Source organism: Mustela nigripes, chromosome 11 (assembly GCF_022355385.1).
Source record: "Mustela nigripes isolate SB6536 chromosome 11, MUSNIG.SB6536, whole genome shotgun sequence".
Taxonomy (NCBI): Eukaryota; Metazoa; Chordata; class Mammalia; order Carnivora; family Mustelidae; genus Mustela; species Mustela nigripes.
This window is the reverse complement of record NC_081567.1, coordinates 37,564,100-37,581,492: the sequence shown is the minus strand read 5'-3', so window position 1 is coordinate 37,581,492 and position 17,393 is coordinate 37,564,100. Positions and strand designations below refer to the sequence as shown.

General features: G+C 65.2%; 1 protein-coding gene across 1 annotated transcript in view; it reads right to left on the bottom strand.

Moving 5' to 3' along the window:
- Window positions 1-17,393, bottom strand: part of PKD1 (polycystin 1, transient receptor potential channel interacting) — a 41,330-nt gene that overhangs the window by 2,647 nt on the left and 21,290 nt on the right. Inside the window, exons 15-42 of the mRNA XM_059415641.1 lie at window positions 13,268-16,884; window positions 12,976-13,125; window positions 11,833-11,976; window positions 11,445-11,724; window positions 11,149-11,362; window positions 10,879-11,062; window positions 10,385-10,537; window positions 9,611-9,755; window positions 8,904-9,524; window positions 8,429-8,585; window positions 7,936-8,188; window positions 7,660-7,855; window positions 6,605-6,775; window positions 6,386-6,529; window positions 6,092-6,302; window positions 5,864-5,990; window positions 5,114-5,230; window positions 4,967-5,013; window positions 4,535-4,719; window positions 4,327-4,420; window positions 2,510-2,628; window positions 2,231-2,433; window positions 1,957-2,151; window positions 1,446-1,585; window positions 997-1,109; window positions 672-819; window positions 468-593; window positions 36-210 (exon numbers count right to left, since the gene is read on the bottom strand). Coding sequence (XP_059271624.1) covers window positions 36-210; window positions 468-593; window positions 672-819; window positions 997-1,109; window positions 1,446-1,585; window positions 1,957-2,151; window positions 2,231-2,433; window positions 2,510-2,628; window positions 4,327-4,420; window positions 4,535-4,719; window positions 4,967-5,013; window positions 5,114-5,230; window positions 5,864-5,990; window positions 6,092-6,302; window positions 6,386-6,529; window positions 6,605-6,775; window positions 7,660-7,855; window positions 7,936-8,188; window positions 8,429-8,585; window positions 8,904-9,524; window positions 9,611-9,755; window positions 10,385-10,537; window positions 10,879-11,062; window positions 11,149-11,362; window positions 11,445-11,724; window positions 11,833-11,976; window positions 12,976-13,125; window positions 13,268-16,884 — 8,429 coding nt within the window. The remainder of the gene's footprint in view (window positions 1-35; window positions 211-467; window positions 594-671; window positions 820-996; window positions 1,110-1,445; window positions 1,586-1,956; window positions 2,152-2,230; window positions 2,434-2,509; window positions 2,629-4,326; window positions 4,421-4,534; window positions 4,720-4,966; window positions 5,014-5,113; window positions 5,231-5,863; window positions 5,991-6,091; window positions 6,303-6,385; window positions 6,530-6,604; window positions 6,776-7,659; window positions 7,856-7,935; window positions 8,189-8,428; window positions 8,586-8,903; window positions 9,525-9,610; window positions 9,756-10,384; window positions 10,538-10,878; window positions 11,063-11,148; window positions 11,363-11,444; window positions 11,725-11,832; window positions 11,977-12,975; window positions 13,126-13,267; window positions 16,885-17,393) is intronic.

The following is a 17,393-nucleotide window of genomic DNA, read 5'->3' as shown; positions in this document are numbered from 1 at the left end:
GGGGTAGGCGGGGCGGGGCCGGGGCCAGCACCTACCGAGGTGAGCAGCGGCAGGGAGAGGCCGGCGCTCAAGCGCTGCAGCGGGAAGGGCCGTACGCTGAGGGCGGTCACCGCGTGCCCGGCCGCAGGGAACTCAAGGCGCAGCGTGACGGCGGCGTGCAGCCCCACGGCCGGGCTGTAGCGCGTGAGCTCCACGAACACGGCGCGGCTCCTATGTGGCAGGAAGGGGGCGGGGTGAGAAGACCAGGAGACCTGGAGCCTTCCGGGAGGAAGGGCTCGTGGGGCGGCATGGGGACATGACATGGGGGCATGGGGTGGAGGTCGTGGGGACAGCGAGAGTCAGCAACGGATGGGGAGCCGCAAAGGTGGTGGTGGGAGGAGGGCCCGTGGGGGCCAGGGCGCAGGGGCGGGATGCTGTGGGCCGGGGGTTATGGGGGTGGGGGGTGGCGGGAGCTCAGCCAGCCCTGCCTGTTGTCGATCCAGTTGTGCAGCTGCAGGAAACCCAGCTGCGCGCGGCTCTCTTCCAGGCTCAGCCCCAGCTCCTGCACGTATCCCCCACTGTCGTACATGGCACAGTAGCCCCAGGACCAGACCCTGCTGGCGAGGCGGCAGTGTCAGGGCCAGCCCTGCCCCCACCCCCGCAGGAGCCCCGGGAGCGCCCTCTGTGCTCACCCCAGCAGGTCTGGCGCAGAGTAGGCCCACGTCTCTGAGCCGTTGTGGGCAGCGCTGCCCCAGCCAACCCCATAGTCGCCTGTGCTGAAGGAGCCAGAGGCTGCGAAGCACGTGGGCACCCCCGAGCCGGGAGGGTCCGGGCAGAGCGCTGCCGGGAACGAGCACCGTGAGACCAGGAGCTCACTGCGGACCCGGCTGCCTGGGCTGGGCCGACGGGAGCACCGCACACCCTCCCTGAGCCCACAAGGCAGAGGCTGTGGTCTCCCAGATGGAGAGCAGCGGGGAGCAGGTGAAGGGCTCAGCCAGGTCGCCAGAAGCCGCTCACCTTCGCGCAGCCGCACCTGCCGCAGTCGCGGGGGCCCCAGCTCGGGGCTGGACTGGTTCCCGTGGACATAGGGGAGCAGCACATGTGACATCCACGGCCAGAATTCCTCAGACCTGCCCAGAGACACAGTCCCACACTCTACCCCACAGCTCCCTGCACCCACGGGGCAGGTGGGTCAGAGGCCCTGGGCTCCTGCTGCCCCGGCCCAGACAACAGCGGGCCGCCAGGGCCCCCTGGTGGGACAAGCGGAGGACGCAGAGTCCGTCCTGGCGTCCTGGTGTTTGGAGCAGGTAAGTGTCATGGGGTACAACCAGAATTGTGCCAAGACACTAGCCCATGTCCCCCAGGGACTGGGCTGGACTAAGGCCAGGGCAGATGGGGCCTGGTCAGCATCAGCGGCTCCCTGGCCAGGCCGACTGGTCTGTGGGTGCACTTGGGGGTGTCCATACCGGGTGATGGCCAGGAAGGTCCGGCTGCCCAGCTCCTGTTTGATGGCACTCTGCAAACGGTACGCGTGGCTGTGGCATGAAGCATCCCCGTGGTTGGCCAGCAGAGTCACCAGCAGGAAGAGCATATACACCAGGAGGCTCTGGGGGCAAGGATGGCCCTGAAGTCAGCTGAGCCCACTCGGCCCCACTGTGACAGAGCTGGCCAGGAAACCGCCCACAGCCGAGGGGCCTGGTGCCAAGAAGGCAGCACAGACAGCGGCCAGGGCCCCGCCAGTGGTGGGGGGCAGACGTGATCTCGCCAGAGGCAGAGACCGCCCCCAGGGCCCCTCAACACCAGGCAGGAGGAGGCAGTGGAGCTGGACCAGAGAAGAGGCAGAGGGTCCCAAGGGCCTTCCATGGGAAACCAAGGGCCGGGGGGAGGTTTTCAACAACGGGAGAACATAAGGGAAGACAGTATGCTGGCCCAGCTATGGGGGAGCAGGGCAGGTGCCGACCCCGGGCCCGAGCTCACCCTCAGCATCCCGTGCAGCTTCTTGACCTTCCGGGCTTCCTCTTTCGCCAGGAAGAGTGCAAATCCATGGGGGGGCCTCACACGGGGCACACGCTCGCTCACGGGAGTGACCGCAGGGCACTCCACCAGGGTGTCCCCCTCATCCGGATGGAGCCGCTTGACCACCAGCGAGAAGTACAGGGCTTCCAGCAGGACCTGCATCGGGGGTGAGGGGACATGAGAGGGGCCCGCTGGTGTCGGAGGCTGGCCGCTGGGCCCCCCACACCCCACTTACCTTGATAGGCTCCCAACCAAGGAAGGAGGCCAGGAAGCTAGAGCTGCTGGACAGGAGCCACAACACACCCACACCGGGGGTGAAGCTGGCACCCACCCAGCCCGCAACCCCCACGGCCACAGCCACCAAGAGCAGGCTGAGCCCGTGGGCCAGGGGTGCACACCAGGCTGGTAGCAGCCGCCTCCGCAGACCGTCCGCCAGCCCTACGGGAGCAGACAGACTAGTGAGAGGCAGCCCATGGGCAGGGATGGGGGGCAGCTCGGAGACCCAAGAACATACCTGTATGGGAGAGCTTTGCCGACTGGGGCTGCTCCCAAGTCAAACCTGGGCTGGGTAGCCCCTTCTCTCCCAGCCTGTGCAGTACCAGCGGCTCTGTCCTCTCCCCGGGGGTGCCAGACCTGAAGCACAGGAGTGGGGGCGCCTGTGCTCACCTGTTGGGGCAGCAGGCGGCTCCAGCTGCTGAGTGTCAATGGGGGTGCGCAGCCACCCCCCACAGGCAGTGGAGGCGGAAGGCGCTGCCCCACACCTGGGAGGATGTGGTGCCAGGCTCTGAACCCCACCAGCGATTCTGAGGAGGGGCCCCGACACCTGCCCAGCTCCTCAGGCTGCAAACCCGCATCAGCCTGTCTCCCGGCCCCCCCTCACCTCCCGCTTCCTCCACCAGGAGCCACAGTCCTCACCCCACTGGTCCGCGATCTGGTCCGTGCTCACTGCACCGCCATGGGGGCATCTGGCCCCGTCCCCAAGCCCTGGCCCTGGCCTGCTCTTCCCGCCAGCACCCCGACTTGGCCTGAAACCTGCCAGCAAGCGCTCCCCACCGCCCCCACCTTTGCCCTTCACCTCCCATGCTCTGATGCAGCTCTGCGAGCTAAGACGAGTGATTTTCGGCAACAGTGCACAGCACTCTGCAGAACTGAGCGCCCCTCGTGGCGCCCGGTGGACCTGGCTGGCTCCAGAGCTACCCCGGCAGGGAAGAGGGGAGCAACTGGAAGCAGGAAGGCGACAGGCGCCTCCAGAGAGCAAGTGTGCACACCTGCCCTGGCTTCCGCAGAACTGAGCCCTGACCAGATGTGGGACGCGACTGTGCGCCCTATGCTGCCAGCAGCCCCATGCCCAGAGCTGCGCTCAGTGCGTCTGGCTTCGGGAGGCTTCTACGGAACGGAAGGCAATACCGGTTGTGCAGGTGGGATGCCACTGCCAGGACAGCAAGACGCCAGTGACCGATTCCTCTTGGAAACGGACTTTCTGATTACAGATCGAGCTTGAGCTATTTGCAGGTAATACGAGTGAGCAGGGGTGCATGTTCGCGTCTCACGGGGACCAGCTAGCTCCTGCTCTCACCAGTCCTTGCTCTGGACGTGTTATGTCTGACACGTGGATATGGCGTCCTTTGGGACAGGGTCATAGAGCAGCGGGGCGCCAACGACACACAGCCTCACCCGAAAGTCTACAGTGCAGGAGAGCAAAGACTGCCTTTTGAGGACAGCATTCATGGACCCCCCCACACCTGCTGATGTGCACACGCTAGTGGGCTGGGGGAGGGGGATGAGCATGGGGCGAGGGCAGGCAGGTGGGGCTTCGGGCTGGAGGTGCCGGCCTGCTCCACTTAGAACTACCGCCCCAGGATTTCCCCATGTTAGAAACCTTTTGAATCAACTGGCAATTTCTTCATAAAAATGCAATCATGCCACAGTTATCTGTTTTTGTAAAAGGATTCGAGACACTTTCCCCTGTGTTCTGGGGCAGTTTACAACTCAGTAAATTTTTGGTTGCTTTAAAATTGAGGAGACTTCAAAGGAACAGGAAAATAGGTATTACCAGAGAAATAGAAGCATACAGTAATTTCACATGAGTCATCCAGGCCAGAAACCTAGAAAGTCTAATAAAAATATAAACTCCCAATAGCTTTCACAAAAACAAACAAAACAACAAAAAGATTGTTTAGGAAACTGGCAGGGCCTGCTCCCTGCAGCCGGGTCACCCCGTGAGGTCCCTCCTACAGGGAAGGGACACAGAGCTCACAAATCGCCCAGCTCCAAAGGGCTTCTCGGCCTGGGCTCTCCCTGTCCCCTAACCCCCAGGAGCCAGGTACTCACAGGCCAGCGAGCAGATCCCTTTCAACCTGAGTGTCCTGGGTGGGGGCCAGGCTGCTGGCCCCTTCAGCGAGGATCTGCCGAATCAGGTCCTCGTCTAGAGGAAGGAGCAGAACACATCAGGGAGGGCGTGGGCCCCTCTGACCCCCACCCCGCGCGGAGCCTCCTTGGGGAGAGTATGGGGTTGCCACCCCTCCCGACCCATGCTCACCTGAGGCTGAGAAGTACTTGGCAGGTGAGGAGGGGCTGACCAGGGACAGACCGTCCTCCTCTGAGCCCAGCATGCGGCCAACGTGGCCCCGGGCCAGCCGCTGCAGGGTGCTGCCCACAATGGAGGGGTCACTCAGCAAGTCTGGCCAATGCAACGTGTCCTCGCTAGATGGCCAGCATGTCAGGCTGCGGGTGACAGAGGGCAAACAAGGGGGCCCAGGGGACACGTGTGCACACGCTCCCGAGTCCCATCACACACACACACAAGAGGCTTCTCAGCAACGCGGCTGAGACAGCGTGTGGCCACACCTAGGGCCTGCGAACACCCGCAAGGACACACGACACGACCACGGAGCCCACACACCTGCCACGCAGTGCGCACGGGGCGTGGCGGGCCTGCACCAAGGCTCAGGTCTTCTCTGCGGACCCCTACCTTTTAGAGTCATCTGAGAAGTCACTTTTCATTTGTCCCGCAAAGGCCTATTGAGAAGAGCAGAGAACTCAGACTCTGGGCCACCCAGATGTGGCAGCACCCCCCGCCCCCTCCCGGCCCAGGCAGGGCCCCTGGGGCCACACTCGCCTCCACACGCAGCCCCGGGAAGCTGAGCAAGGAGCTGTCCAGCACGGACGGGTCCAGGTAGCTGTCAATGTCCAGGACCGGCTGCCCTGCGGGGGTGGGGCTCTCGCCCCTGGCCACCTACCAGAAGAGGCAGGCGGTCAGCGGGATGCAGCTCTGCCTCCTGAGCAGGGCTAGACTGGCACTGTGCCAGAGAATGTGCTAGAATGAATGATGCATGTGTTCTGTGTCTGCACTGTCCACCATGGTAGCCGCGAGCCCCCTGCTGCTACAGAGCCCATGAATGGGCTGGTCTCATGTGGCCCTAGGCTGCTGCTGGCCACCTCACCAGACTCCCAGCCTCCATCCTGCGGCCGCGGCTGCTCGCCCAGTACATCCCTTGTCTCAGGCACCTGTGTGGCTCTGGCTATGGGGGATGGGACAGGTCATCTCACGAGGGTTGTGCATCAGGGGAGCCGTCAGAGCAAGCGGCTGGGTTTGTCTGTACAGGAGGTCTCGTCGCTGCCCCAGCACCTCGCCACACAGATGCCCCGGTCTCCCACTTCCTCTGAGTCAGTCTGGGGCCTGTCCTTTCAGGAATTTGTCCGTCTCCCCTCGGTCATGGGACCATCCCATCAAGCTTCCGCGGCCTCGGCTCCGTTCGTGAGCCCGGCTCCTGCCGTGCTTCCATCCTCGAGCCGCCTCGCTGACCTCGCTGACCTTCCCTGCCGACGAGCCCATGCGCCCCGGGGAGCTCCACAGTCCTCAGCCCACCTTGCTCCGGGACATCCGGAAGAGGAAGAGGATGACCAAGTAGACAGGGTAGACGACCACACTGGACACCAGACCCACGGCCACTGTGTCAACGCTCAACGGGATCCGAGTGGACACGGGCCCGGCGCTGTGGGCAGGAGAGAAGAGAGACCGTGGCTGGGACACGCTGGAAGGGGCGCAGGGGTCAGGCAGGAGGGGTCACCCGGGTCCCCACGGAGCAGCACCCACCTGTGGGCAGCGTCTCCCACGACCCCGTACCACACAGCATTGGCACCCAGGAAGAGGCAGACGAGGAGGACGCAGCAGGTGGCCCGCTGGACTCGCGTGAAGCGGCTGCGTGGTGGCCGGTCCCAGATGGACAGCCAGATGTGCTTGTCAAAGAAGCCACGCTGCAGCTCGGCCACCAGCAGGCGCCGGGACTGTCTCAGGGCTGCCTCACCTGGGGACAGGGCAGGGCAGGCTTCAGCGGGCCAGAGGTTCAGGGCCACCCCTCCAGCCACAGGGACAGGGATGGGCCCTTACTTGCCGCCGGCACCTCCTTCTCCACGAGGCCGCCGTTGGCCTCAGTCTCCACTGACAGCCACTCGTTGACCAGGAAGAAGGTGCTGTGCGCAGTCTGCAGGTCCCTGACGATGACGTGCTGCAGGAACCAGGCGGGGCTGAGCCCTGCGGGGAGGGGATTCGTCAGGCGGGGGTGGGGCATGCAGGCCGGGTCGGGTCGCCACAGGCGCCCCCACAGACCTTTGTTGTCGTGCCACACGCGAATCTTGCACACACGGCCGAGGCTGTGTGGGGTGGCAATCTGGAACACGTCCAGGCTGTTGCGGCGGAAGGCTCTGTCCCCATCTAGGTGCCGGTGGCCGCTGCGGCCCTCCGCCCCATACAGCATGATGCCCACGTGTGCCGTGGTGCCTGCGGGGGGGCCAACATTTAGGCCAGACGCGAGAGCCTGGCCAGCGGCCCTCTGCTCACCGGATGCGGCCGCCGCACCAGCCCCCTCCGGCGTGCTAGACCCGGCCCGACTGTGCAGCCTCTGCAGCTTAACAGAGGGACTATGGGAGGCCATGGGGGCCGTGAGCTCTCCAGTCTGCTCCAGGAACGGCCGGCTCCCACTCCAGTGGGCAGCCCGTCCCCACACTCCCACCGGCTCCCACAGACCACCCCTCTAACGGGTGCTGCCTGCTCGTCTCCCAGGGAGAAACACCCGTGACAGTTTATAAAACTCAGTCATCAAAACGGTGAAAGAACAGAAAGGAAGTGAAAAGTGGCAGCACACGGAGTGGAATTCAGATCCAAAGTCAGCGGGCATGTCCACACCGCCTGAGGCTCGCCGCGAACATGCCAGTGCAAACACGACAGCAGTTGGGAGGGAGGATCGGGGCACAGCCATCGAGGCCGGGACGACTGGGCAAGAACGGTCACGGCAGGCTGGGACGCGTGGGAGCCACGCAGCAAGATGCAGGCACGGGCTCCCCGCACGGCAAGGCCCACAGTTGCATGGGCAGCACCGTCCATACCACTTGGCGAGTTTTTCACCAAGAAACCAAACACTTTGGCTCCCAGCCGGTCTAACAGCAAGTCCCACCGTCCCCGTCACTACTGGTCCCGTCTTCCAGCACCGGCTCGTGCTACCTGCACTGACCATCTGCTTGCTCACGCTGGGGGCCCCACACACTCAGCAGTGGATAAACCCAGCCGCCCTTCGTTGGCTACTAAGGAAAGTCACTGGGGGGCGCGGGGGCCCGAGAGAGCGAGAGAGGGTGGCCCGGGGCCCGGATGAGGCAGTCCCCCCTCACCTGAGCCTCGGCCCCAGCCAGTCTTGACCAGGATCTCGTACTTGAAGCGGCCCCCCTTCCCACAGAAAGGGATGACACGGACCCGGCGTATGTCCAGCTGGTCCAGCTTCCGCAGGACTACAGCCATGACTGCATAAGTCACCAGGCACACAGAACACGTCAGCAGAACGACGTAGTTCATGCCTGAGGCTGGTTCCTGGGGAGACAGAGCCATCAGGCCTGGAGGCACGGCCCAAGCCTCAGCTTCCCGGGACGCAGAAACACGGTGCCACTCACCGGGAAGACGAAGTGGACGCGGCTGGGGGGCACGAAGAGGCTGGCCCCGAAGGCAGTGAGGTGGCGGGTAAGGCAGACAGCCTGGCTGGGTGAAGTCTCCTCCAAGGGCATGAGCCCCTCTGTCCTCCACATCATCTCCTTCTCGCTGAAGTACTGGCACAGGGACGTGTAGAGGCCCACAGTCACTTCCAGTGCGGACCAGTGGAAGTGGCTGGTCAGGTTCAGGTGATAAGTCCCGCCTGGGTCTCTTGTCCTGGGAGAAGTGGGGCAAGCGTCACACCCAGACCCCACCCGGCCCCAGGCCCTGAGCGACAGCCATATTCTGGCCCCGAGGCCTCTCGGCAGAGTCACCCTGCCACCATGTGTGGCCAGTCCTCTCACTGCTATGCCTGTTCCCACGAGGAGCGCACATGACCTTGGCACACATTCGCCCTGCCCTTGGAGACCAGCCCCTCCCCACCAACGGGTCCTCGGTGGCGGGGCACGTGCTCACCCCGGGGCGATGAAAAAGGTATAGGGCCTGTGGTCGTCGCCTGCCAGCTGCTCCAGGCGGATCCTCCTGCTGGCCGAGCAGTTGTGCTCGTTGGGCCAGTACGCTGAGTGCAAGTACACGGCCAGGTAGGGCTCAGGCTCCTCGGGCAAGTAGTGCTCTAGAGGGACAAGCACATGGTCGCACGGACGTCCTGGGCCGTTCATGCACCCTGGGTGACCCCTGTGGACGCTCTGGGGCCCTCCCTGGCCCTGGGGGCAAGAGGGCCAGAGAGCTCGGGGATGGCATCTGCTCCACCTCCCCCGCCACCCTCGGGCCAGGCCGCCAGCAGCCTGGGAAGCAGGAGGCAGACCACAGTAAAGGCCACAGAGTTGGGGGGTCCACGAGAAACACCTGCTCACCCGAGGTACCTCCCCTGAGCCCCAAGAGGCCGGGCCAGGCCTGCAGGCGGCGCTGCCGCGAGGGCCCCAGCACGCACCACTGAGCAGCGTGTAGGTGAGCTGCAAGTGCAGCCCAGCAGCAGGGTTGCTTTCCTCGGGGGTGACCACGACGCCGACTGAGGCCCGGGGCGGGACGACCGCGGAGCCGGCAGGGGCGCGGGGGCCCTGAGCGGCCCGGTCTGAGCTGCTGGGCACCTTCACAGTGATGGCACGCTCCGAGGCCAGCTGCCCAATGGGGATGTGGGCCCCAGCCTGCGTCTGGAAGGCCATGGAGGCCACCTTGGTGGAGACGGTGTAGTTGCTGATGTAGCCGAAGGGGAAGGGGTTGGAGTCGACCAGGAACATGAGCTGCACCACGTCGCTGAGGTTGGACAGGGCTCCGCTGAAGGCCGTGGGGATGGAGAAGGGGCAGCCGGGGAGCGAGGCGTCGCCCTGGCACAGGAGGCTCCGTGGGTCTGAGCGCTTGCCGCGGGCCGTGATCTCCTCACCCACCAGCGTCAGAGGCTCCTCGTCGAGGACGCGGGAGCGCATGACGATACACATGAGGGCCGACGACAGGTGATAGGCCCTGGACGCCACCATGTGCGCCGGCAGCTCCATGCCCAGCTCCGGCGGCCGAGGGCCCTGCACATCCGCACTGGCCAGGTGGATGAGGTCGCCTGGTGGGTGGGAGAGGCGGGGGCAGATGCTCACGGGGAGAGGCAGGGGCAGGTGGGAGCACCGCGTGGCCCGGCCCAGCCCGCACCTGTGATGTTGAGGATGCTGTCAGCGATGCCCGTGGGTGTCCCGGTGCCTGCGGCTGTCTCGGCCTGCAGGATTCGCATCATGCCCTCGAGCTTGTGCAGTGTCTGCTTCAGGCAGGAGCCACACACCGGCTCCCCGCTGGACACCTACAGCGAGGCCGGCCCCTCCGCTCAGCTCCATCACGCCGGCCACGCTGCAGGGCACCCACTCTGGCCCTGGCCTTCCCCGGAGCCCCTTCATGTTGCAGCTAGAAACCCCCGAATGTGGATTCTGCCCACATGCCTGCTTGCTGAGAGCTCTCCTGGGGCTTCTCCCTACCCACGGACGAGGCCAGTGGAAGACCACTCTGCGTCCCACCCCATGCACGTCACAGCCACGGGAGTCACGTGTCACATGCCCCCCCCCCCCCCCCCCCTTGGAAGGTTCTCTGCTCCTTTCTCTGCTGAAGGCTCTGCTGCAACTTCCCACCCCTATCAGACTGAGCTCAACCCTGCCCAGTCCAGTCTTCAAATCCTGGACACCACCAGTGGGTAGCTCTCGGAGCTGCAGAAGCCAGGTCTGCTGGGACTGTGGGCTGGAGCAGGACGGCACAAGAATGGCCTCTTCCATCTGCCCTCCCTACAGTGAGCCTACTCCTTATGCCCTGGGGCCACCCCACACAGGCCGCGGAGGGCAGAGACCCCCATGCCTCTCACACTAGAACAGCTGAGGACTGGCACAGGACAGGGGGCACTGGCCAGGACGAGGGCTGCCGAGGGGCCTGAGCACACCCTACCGTGCACTGGGCCAGCGCTGCCGCGATCTGCTGGATGTCATCCACAGTGTTGACCCGTAGCGAGACCAAGGTCTCTGTGACATTCTTGCGTATCTGGGCTTGCAGCTGCCGCCGGGTGTCCAGCTCTGCTGCCGCGGCCAGGTTGTGCTCAGACTGTAGGCATCAAGCACAGGGAGCCGAGTGCGCGACGGCAGCCCCCGCAGCAGTGAGGGCAAGGCACACGCCGTCTCAGCCACCATGAAACCGGGGGGGGGGGGGGGCTCAAGTCCTGTTTCTTTGGGAGCAAAAGGAGGCTTTCCCAGGGCTCCTCTGACAGAGGCTGGGCGCAGTGATAGGGAACCCACAGGTGAGGATGGGGGAGCCCACAGGTTGGGAGAGGACAGAACAGTTGTTTCAAGGAAATGTGCCAGGGGGACTGATCACTTGCAAAGCTGTAGGGCCTGGCCTGGCCCCACACTCCTGCTGAGGACAGACAAGAAGAAGGGAGTCCTCACCCCTGTACTGGCCTCGTTGAGCACGGTGATGAGGGCCAGCGAGTACTCGATGACATGCTGGGGGTCAGCCTGTCTCAGCAGCCGGGGCAGCATGCTCTCCGTGAGACCATGCAGCCAGGTCATGAGGTCGCCGGGGCCTCCTGGGAGGTCGCCAGGAGGCTCTGGCAGGGTGATGGCCAGAGACCTGTGTGGAGAGGTTCAGCGCCGGTGAACAAGTGGGAGTCCCCGCTCCCACCAGCCCTGACCTCCTGGCCCTCTGTCTGGGCTCACCTGTTGAGGGCGACCACAGCAGCGCCCAGCTGATCCTGCACCACCACCGCCAGGCCCACCTGGAAGTGGGGTGCGAACCCCGGCGGCAGCACCGCACCATATGTGGGGAGGCTGCCCCTGTAGATGCAGAACTCCTCGCAGTGGCCCTGGCGACAGCGCCGCAGCAGCAGGGCATACACCAGGGGCGCGCTCCCATCTTCTGCGTCCTGCCAGCCTGCAGGGGCCCTAGAAGTGTAAGCAGGCCGGGGCCCCACGTACCCACCGCGCCTCCCCCTCCCACCCACCACTGCGCTCACCTGTGCACTCGAAGTTGACCTTGGTGGTGAGGGCGCGCACGGCGTCCAGCGGGAAGAGGCGGCAGGAGCCCCCGCGTGGGGGCCGGTTTGCGGCGAGACGGATGGAGGCGCAGCCCTCCTCCTCACCCGAGCGGCCCAGCACCGTGAGGGTGAACGTGTAGCCCTCCCCGTCCCGCAGCACGCCACGCCGCACCACCAGCCGCATGCCCCAGCTGCCGGTCGACGTGGTCGTCTCGTCCAGCACTAGCGTCTGGTTGCTAAATGTGCGAGCCTCCCAGCGCTGCAGAGGCAGACCCGGGACTGAGGGGCGGAGCGACTGCGCCCCGCCCTCTCCCAGGCCCCGCCCCACCCGAGGCCTCGCCCCTTCCCTCCAGGCTATTGGGCTCACCCCTCGTTTGGAGCCGGCGCTGCAGTTGTCACACCGGCCCTCCAGATACACGTAGGAGCTGCGGCTCACTGCGTATACCGCCTGCGCCTTACAGGACACACACTCCAAAGACACGATGGGCACCCGGCCCCTGCGAATCAACACCTAGAGACAGGGTGGGATCACAGGGAAGCCATGACCTGAGCCAGTGCCTCTGCTCCTGGGGCCCAGACCCGAGTCTACCCAGCACGTTGGGACCACAGGGGTGTGGTGGCTCCTGGGAGACCTGAGCCTCTGGCCACTGCCTTGGCGCGGTTCTCCTAGTTGGGAAGGCTCGGCTTGGCCCGGCCAGCTCCTCACTAGCCAAAGGTCCAGCTTCCCAGGGCTTGGGCCGCACCCAGTACATTCATCGGGCTTTGTGCCTCCCAGGCTGGGGGATGGTGGTGGACACCCAAAAGAACGGAGTCCACACTAGGTTTATTTTCTGTAGCTTCCATGGCCCAGCATGCACCTGGCACACACAAGGCCCTCAGGTGCTCACCCACGAACAGGAGAACGGTCAGGCGAATGCCTCTGTGGGGAGGGGAAATGTGCGCTGATCGGCCCGAGGCCCCTGCTGCCCTGGGACGGGGCCCGCCTCAGCCAGTCCAGGTGAGGCCCTGCTCTAAGCTCCCAACTTGCCTGACAGCCCCTCAGGGCATGCCAGCTGGAGAGCCCTGATGCTGAGGACAGAGAACGCTATGCTGGGCACTAGCGGAGCCCAGCACACCTGCTCCCATCAACACACCTCCCCCAAAGGCAGCAGGAGTGGCTGTCCCAGGGTCACCCGCTCTGCATCTCTGACCTACCTGGAGGGCCCAGGGGAGGGGAGCATTGAGTACACACACGCACAGGGGTGAGATCAGGCCCCTCCCATTCACAAAAGAGAAAACCCATGTTCTGGGAAGGGGACCTCACGGCGCCTAGGGCCCCTCCGAGATCTGGAGCACAGTGTTGAAACGGGATGTTTTGTTAAGCACTACAACACAGGAAACCCTCCAAGAGCGTTCAGTGTTCCCTGGGGGCAGGTGGCCCTGTATGCTCAGCCCTCCCCGGCAACTGGGCCCACCAAGGGGGCCTGGGGCTCTGCCTTGCTGGGCTAAGGACCAGTCCAGCAGCACCCACCGTCTGGTTGGTGGCCTCCTCCTTCCGCCCCGCCTTCCACACGGTCAGGTTGAAGGTGTACTCCACGCCGGCCTGCAGGCGCTCCCGAGGGACGGTGACCACGCTGCTCCCCCGGGGCCCAAAGGTCAGGGCACACCCACCAGATTCACTCTGTAGCCACAGGGGAGGGGGTGTGAAACCCTGTATGGCTTCAAGGCAGAACCTGGTCCAGGGCACAGCTAGAAGACCCCCTCCCCGGGCTGGGCAAACGACTGAGGGGCGGGGACCATCCATGCCCTGCAGGGCACCTGACCTGGGTCGAGGCCACACAGGCCCAGTGGAAGCTGAGCGGTGTCTGGTCGCCGTCTTCCAGGTTGGGATCATAGGATTTGCTGCCATCCAGCACCAGGTCCTGAATGTCTGACCACACGCGGTACGACCCACCCTCAACAATGGGCACCAGGCGCTCGGGCACCACCGTCACATTGGCTTGGATGCTCCGCGCCAGCGGTGTGTCCCCGAACGACACCATGAAGACGAAGCAGTAGTGGCCCACAGGCAGGGCCAGCCGTGGCACCACCAGCTGGGGCCGGCTCACATCTACACTGGGCAGGGCCACGGGGGCCATGCGTGCAGGCCGCTGGCAGCTGGGGGCCCGGTATACCTGCCAGCGGTACTCAGTCTGGTAGGTGACACAGTCGCGCAGGTTGACGTGGGCCTCCAGGTAGTTGCGCTGGGAGCGCCGCATCAGCACCTGCGGGGGCAGGGCCACCTCCACCTCGGGCTCCCTGCAAGCCAGCACATGGACGGTGACCGTGGCCTGCGCCACAAAGAAGCTCACCAGGTTGGAGGCATTCACCTCCACGCGGTAGTCCCCGGGCCGCAGATAGGAGTGCTCGGCCCAGGGCTCCTCCGTGTCCTCCACCAGGGCCCCATCCCCAAAGTCCCAGCGATAAGCCACGCGCCGGGGACTGGGGCTCGTGGCGGCTTCAAACCGGGCAGAGCGGTTGGTAAAGCAGCGGCCACTGCGCAGCACCACCTGCTGGATGGGGTCCTGGACCTCGGTGGTGAGAGTCAGGTTCACCCCGCCCAGCTCGTTGAAGGCGCGCACGTGGATCTCCAGCAGCCCCGCAGCCACCGGGGTGTAGGTGACATCTCGGCCCGACAGGATGACCAGCGAGTCCCCCTGGACCTTTTGCAAGGAGAAGTACCACGCGTAGGCCACGCGGGACCCCCGCTGCACGCGGGCGGTAAAGTTCCTCTCCGTGCCCGTGGGGATGCCCGGTTCACAGCAGCCGGGCACCTGCAGCCCCCCCACAGCCTCCAGCACCAAGACGCGCACCTGGGCCTGGGCCCGGCTCACGTGGTTCTCTGCCTGCACGCTCACCACGTGGTCCCCAGCCCGGGGGAAGCTGCGGGAGAAGTGGGGCCCGGGCAGCACCTCTGGGCCCGCCCCGCTGACCTGCACAAGGAATCGCACGGCTGAGCCGGCAGCCAGCACGGCCTGGAAGTGCACCCGCTGCCCGGGCTCCGCCACCTTGCTGCTGGCCCACAGCACCAGGCCCACGACGGGCTCCTCCACCGTGAGCTCATGGGTGGCCACGACCCAGCTGACCGCGTTGGAAGCATTAAGCTGAACGGAGGAGGTGCCGGCGTCACGGAAGACCACAACGACATGCTGACCGAGCCTGCTGCCACCTGGAACCGTCCAGCACCAGCTCACGTTGGTTCCGGAGTCCAGTTGTCCCCAGAAGGGCACAGAGGAGCCGGCTGCCACAAAGCTGCGGTCTGGCTCGCCGGCCTTGATGCTGAGGCCCCTGACGGGCACCTGCACGGCCACCTCGAGGGTGGCATTGGCCAAGCCCAGCTGGTTCTCAGCCGTGACCGTGACCAGGTACAGACCGGGGCTGGGGAAGGCGTGGGTGGTAGATGGCTCCGGGGTCTCCCAGCTCATTCCTCCCTCCAGGAACCAAGTGTAGATGACGCCACTGCCCCCAGACAGCTCAGCACAGAAGGTGACACTGACATTGACCGCGGCGGGGTTTGGGGAGGCGGCTGCAGCCAAGCCGCCCACGGGCTCCACAAAGTCCACAGTGCGGTTGGCCGAGGCGCTGCCCAGCATGTTGGCAGCCCGCAGCTGGATGTGGTAGGTACTGGCCTCAAGCACGGTGAGCGAGAAGGTCTTGCCGCTGCCAGCCAGGACTGGGCCGCCATCCCGCTGGGCAGCCCAGCTGTAGGAGATGTTGGTGCCGTCCCTGACCGCGGCCTGCAGCTGCAGTGTGCGGTTGGTGGGAAAGCAGCAGCCGCCACCGCCCCCCGCCACCTGCAGCCCCTCGATGTGCCGCAGGACATAGATGAAGATGCTGTCCTGGGCGGAGCCCACCTCGTTCTCGGCCGTGACGATGATGTTGAAGGTGCCCACCGAACGAAAGGTGTAGGAGATGGTGGGGCCCCCAGGGATGGGCGTGCAGCGGTCGCAGAGCACCCAGGAGTAGCGCACGTTGCTGCCGGCCTCCAGGGACGTGCTGAAGCTCACGCTGGCATTGAGGGGCACCACCGTGCGGCTGGCATTGACACCCAGGCCCCGCACGCGCTGCTGCACCGTGACATTCAGGCATGCTGCGCCACGGCTCACCTCGTTCCATGCGTGTACCCTGACAGTGAAGGGGCCCGTGCTGTTGTAGGCGTGAGTGGCCGTGGGGCCCTCAAGGCGCCCACCGTCCCCCAGGTCCCACAGGTAGGTGGCGGGGTGGCCGCGGCCCACAGCCGAGAAAAGGTAGGGCTGCAGCAGCTCCAGCACGCCGGACCCATTGACCCGGATGCCCGAGAGCTCCACAGGCTCCTGCACCTCCACGAGGGCAGAGTCGTTGGCCGCCGAGATGTTGTTGGACACGGCGACCGTCACCAAGTAGGAACCGGAGTCCGCGTAGGTGAATGTGGCCTCGGGGCCGCCAACACGGGCCACATCCTCAGTGCCAAAGTCCCAGGTATAGCGGTAGAGGGATGGGGGCCAAGCCTGAGCCACCAGTTGGGCCTCCTCCCCGAGCCGCACCAGCTGCCTCTCGGGCCACAGGGTCACGTTGCCCACCTCGGGCTCCACGCACACGCTGCTGAAGTAATGGGCCTTGTTCACCTGGCTCGACAGGACCAGTGCCAAGGGGAACGTCCCACTCCGCGTGAAATTGTGTGTCACCGTCGGGTCCCCCGAGATGGTCGTGTTGGAAGAACCGTCCCCGAACGTCCAGTCGAAGACGTAGTGCGCAGGGTCCCCAGTGACATGGGCCGTGAACCGGGCGTGGGGCTGTGAGGGGATGCAGGCTGCGGGCTCGATTCGCAGCACCTCCAGGACAAAGACGTGCACGGGCCGGCTCAGGGCCAGGTGGCCCGCAGGGCTGGACGCACCCACGGTCACTGTGCAGTTCTGGGCATGGAGGTACACATGCTGCACTGTGGACTCGGGGCCCGTGAGCACCACGCCATCCCCCATGTCGAACGTCCATGTGACGTTGTCCCCGGACTGCAGCGTGGCACTGACCGTCATAGGTGCGCCCTGCTCCACCGCTGGGTTTAGGCTCACATGCAGGCCCCGGAGCTCCTCGAAGACGCGGAGGCTGAGGCCCGCCACCACGCTGCTCACCGTGTTGTTGACCTCTAGATGGACGTGGTACACGCCCCTGGAGGCGTACGTGTGGTTGACCTCTGGCTGGGGCTGCGTCACAGCCGGGGAGCCATCCCCGAAGTCCCACGTGTATAGGACGCCCCCAGGCCAGGGCAGGGGGTGTGGGGAGAAGGTGACAGGCTGGCCGGCCACTGGGACATGGCTTCCCACGGCCACAGCCAGGGCCGGTAAGGCGGCTCGCACACTCACAGGCACTTGCTGCGTCAGGTTCTCGAAGGCATTGGACACCAGCAGGGTCAGGTTGTACTCACCTGGGGGACAGGCCTGAGTAAGGACCAGGGCCACTGCCTGCGTGGCAAAGTCAGTACTAACCCCGTGTTGCTGCACATTGGGGCCCCTCGGATTGACAGAACAGGGCCCCGGGCCAAATGCAGAGCGAGGACGCCCTTGGTTCCTGCGCCGGGCGTGCCCACGAAGCACGAGTAGGGTACCAGCAGCATGGGGTGAGACATGGGGCAGATACAGGGACGAGAGGAGGGGCAGCTCTGTCCCAGGCCGCCCTGAGCCCCAGTCGGAGGCAGAGGGGTAGGGGCGCCGAACTCTACTCTGTATTCCGAGTATGCGGCTTCTAGTCATTCAAAATGAAACGTAGCCCCCTTCTCCAGAAAAGGGTCTGCACAGGGGCCAAGGGAGGTCCAGTTTCTGGCCAGGAGACTTGAATCATGGGGCTCAGAAGCCCAGTCCACCCTGTACCCCAGACACCCCTCCTTCTCCCTACTATGGACCCCAGGCCGTCAGCCCAGACTAGGTGGAGGGGACT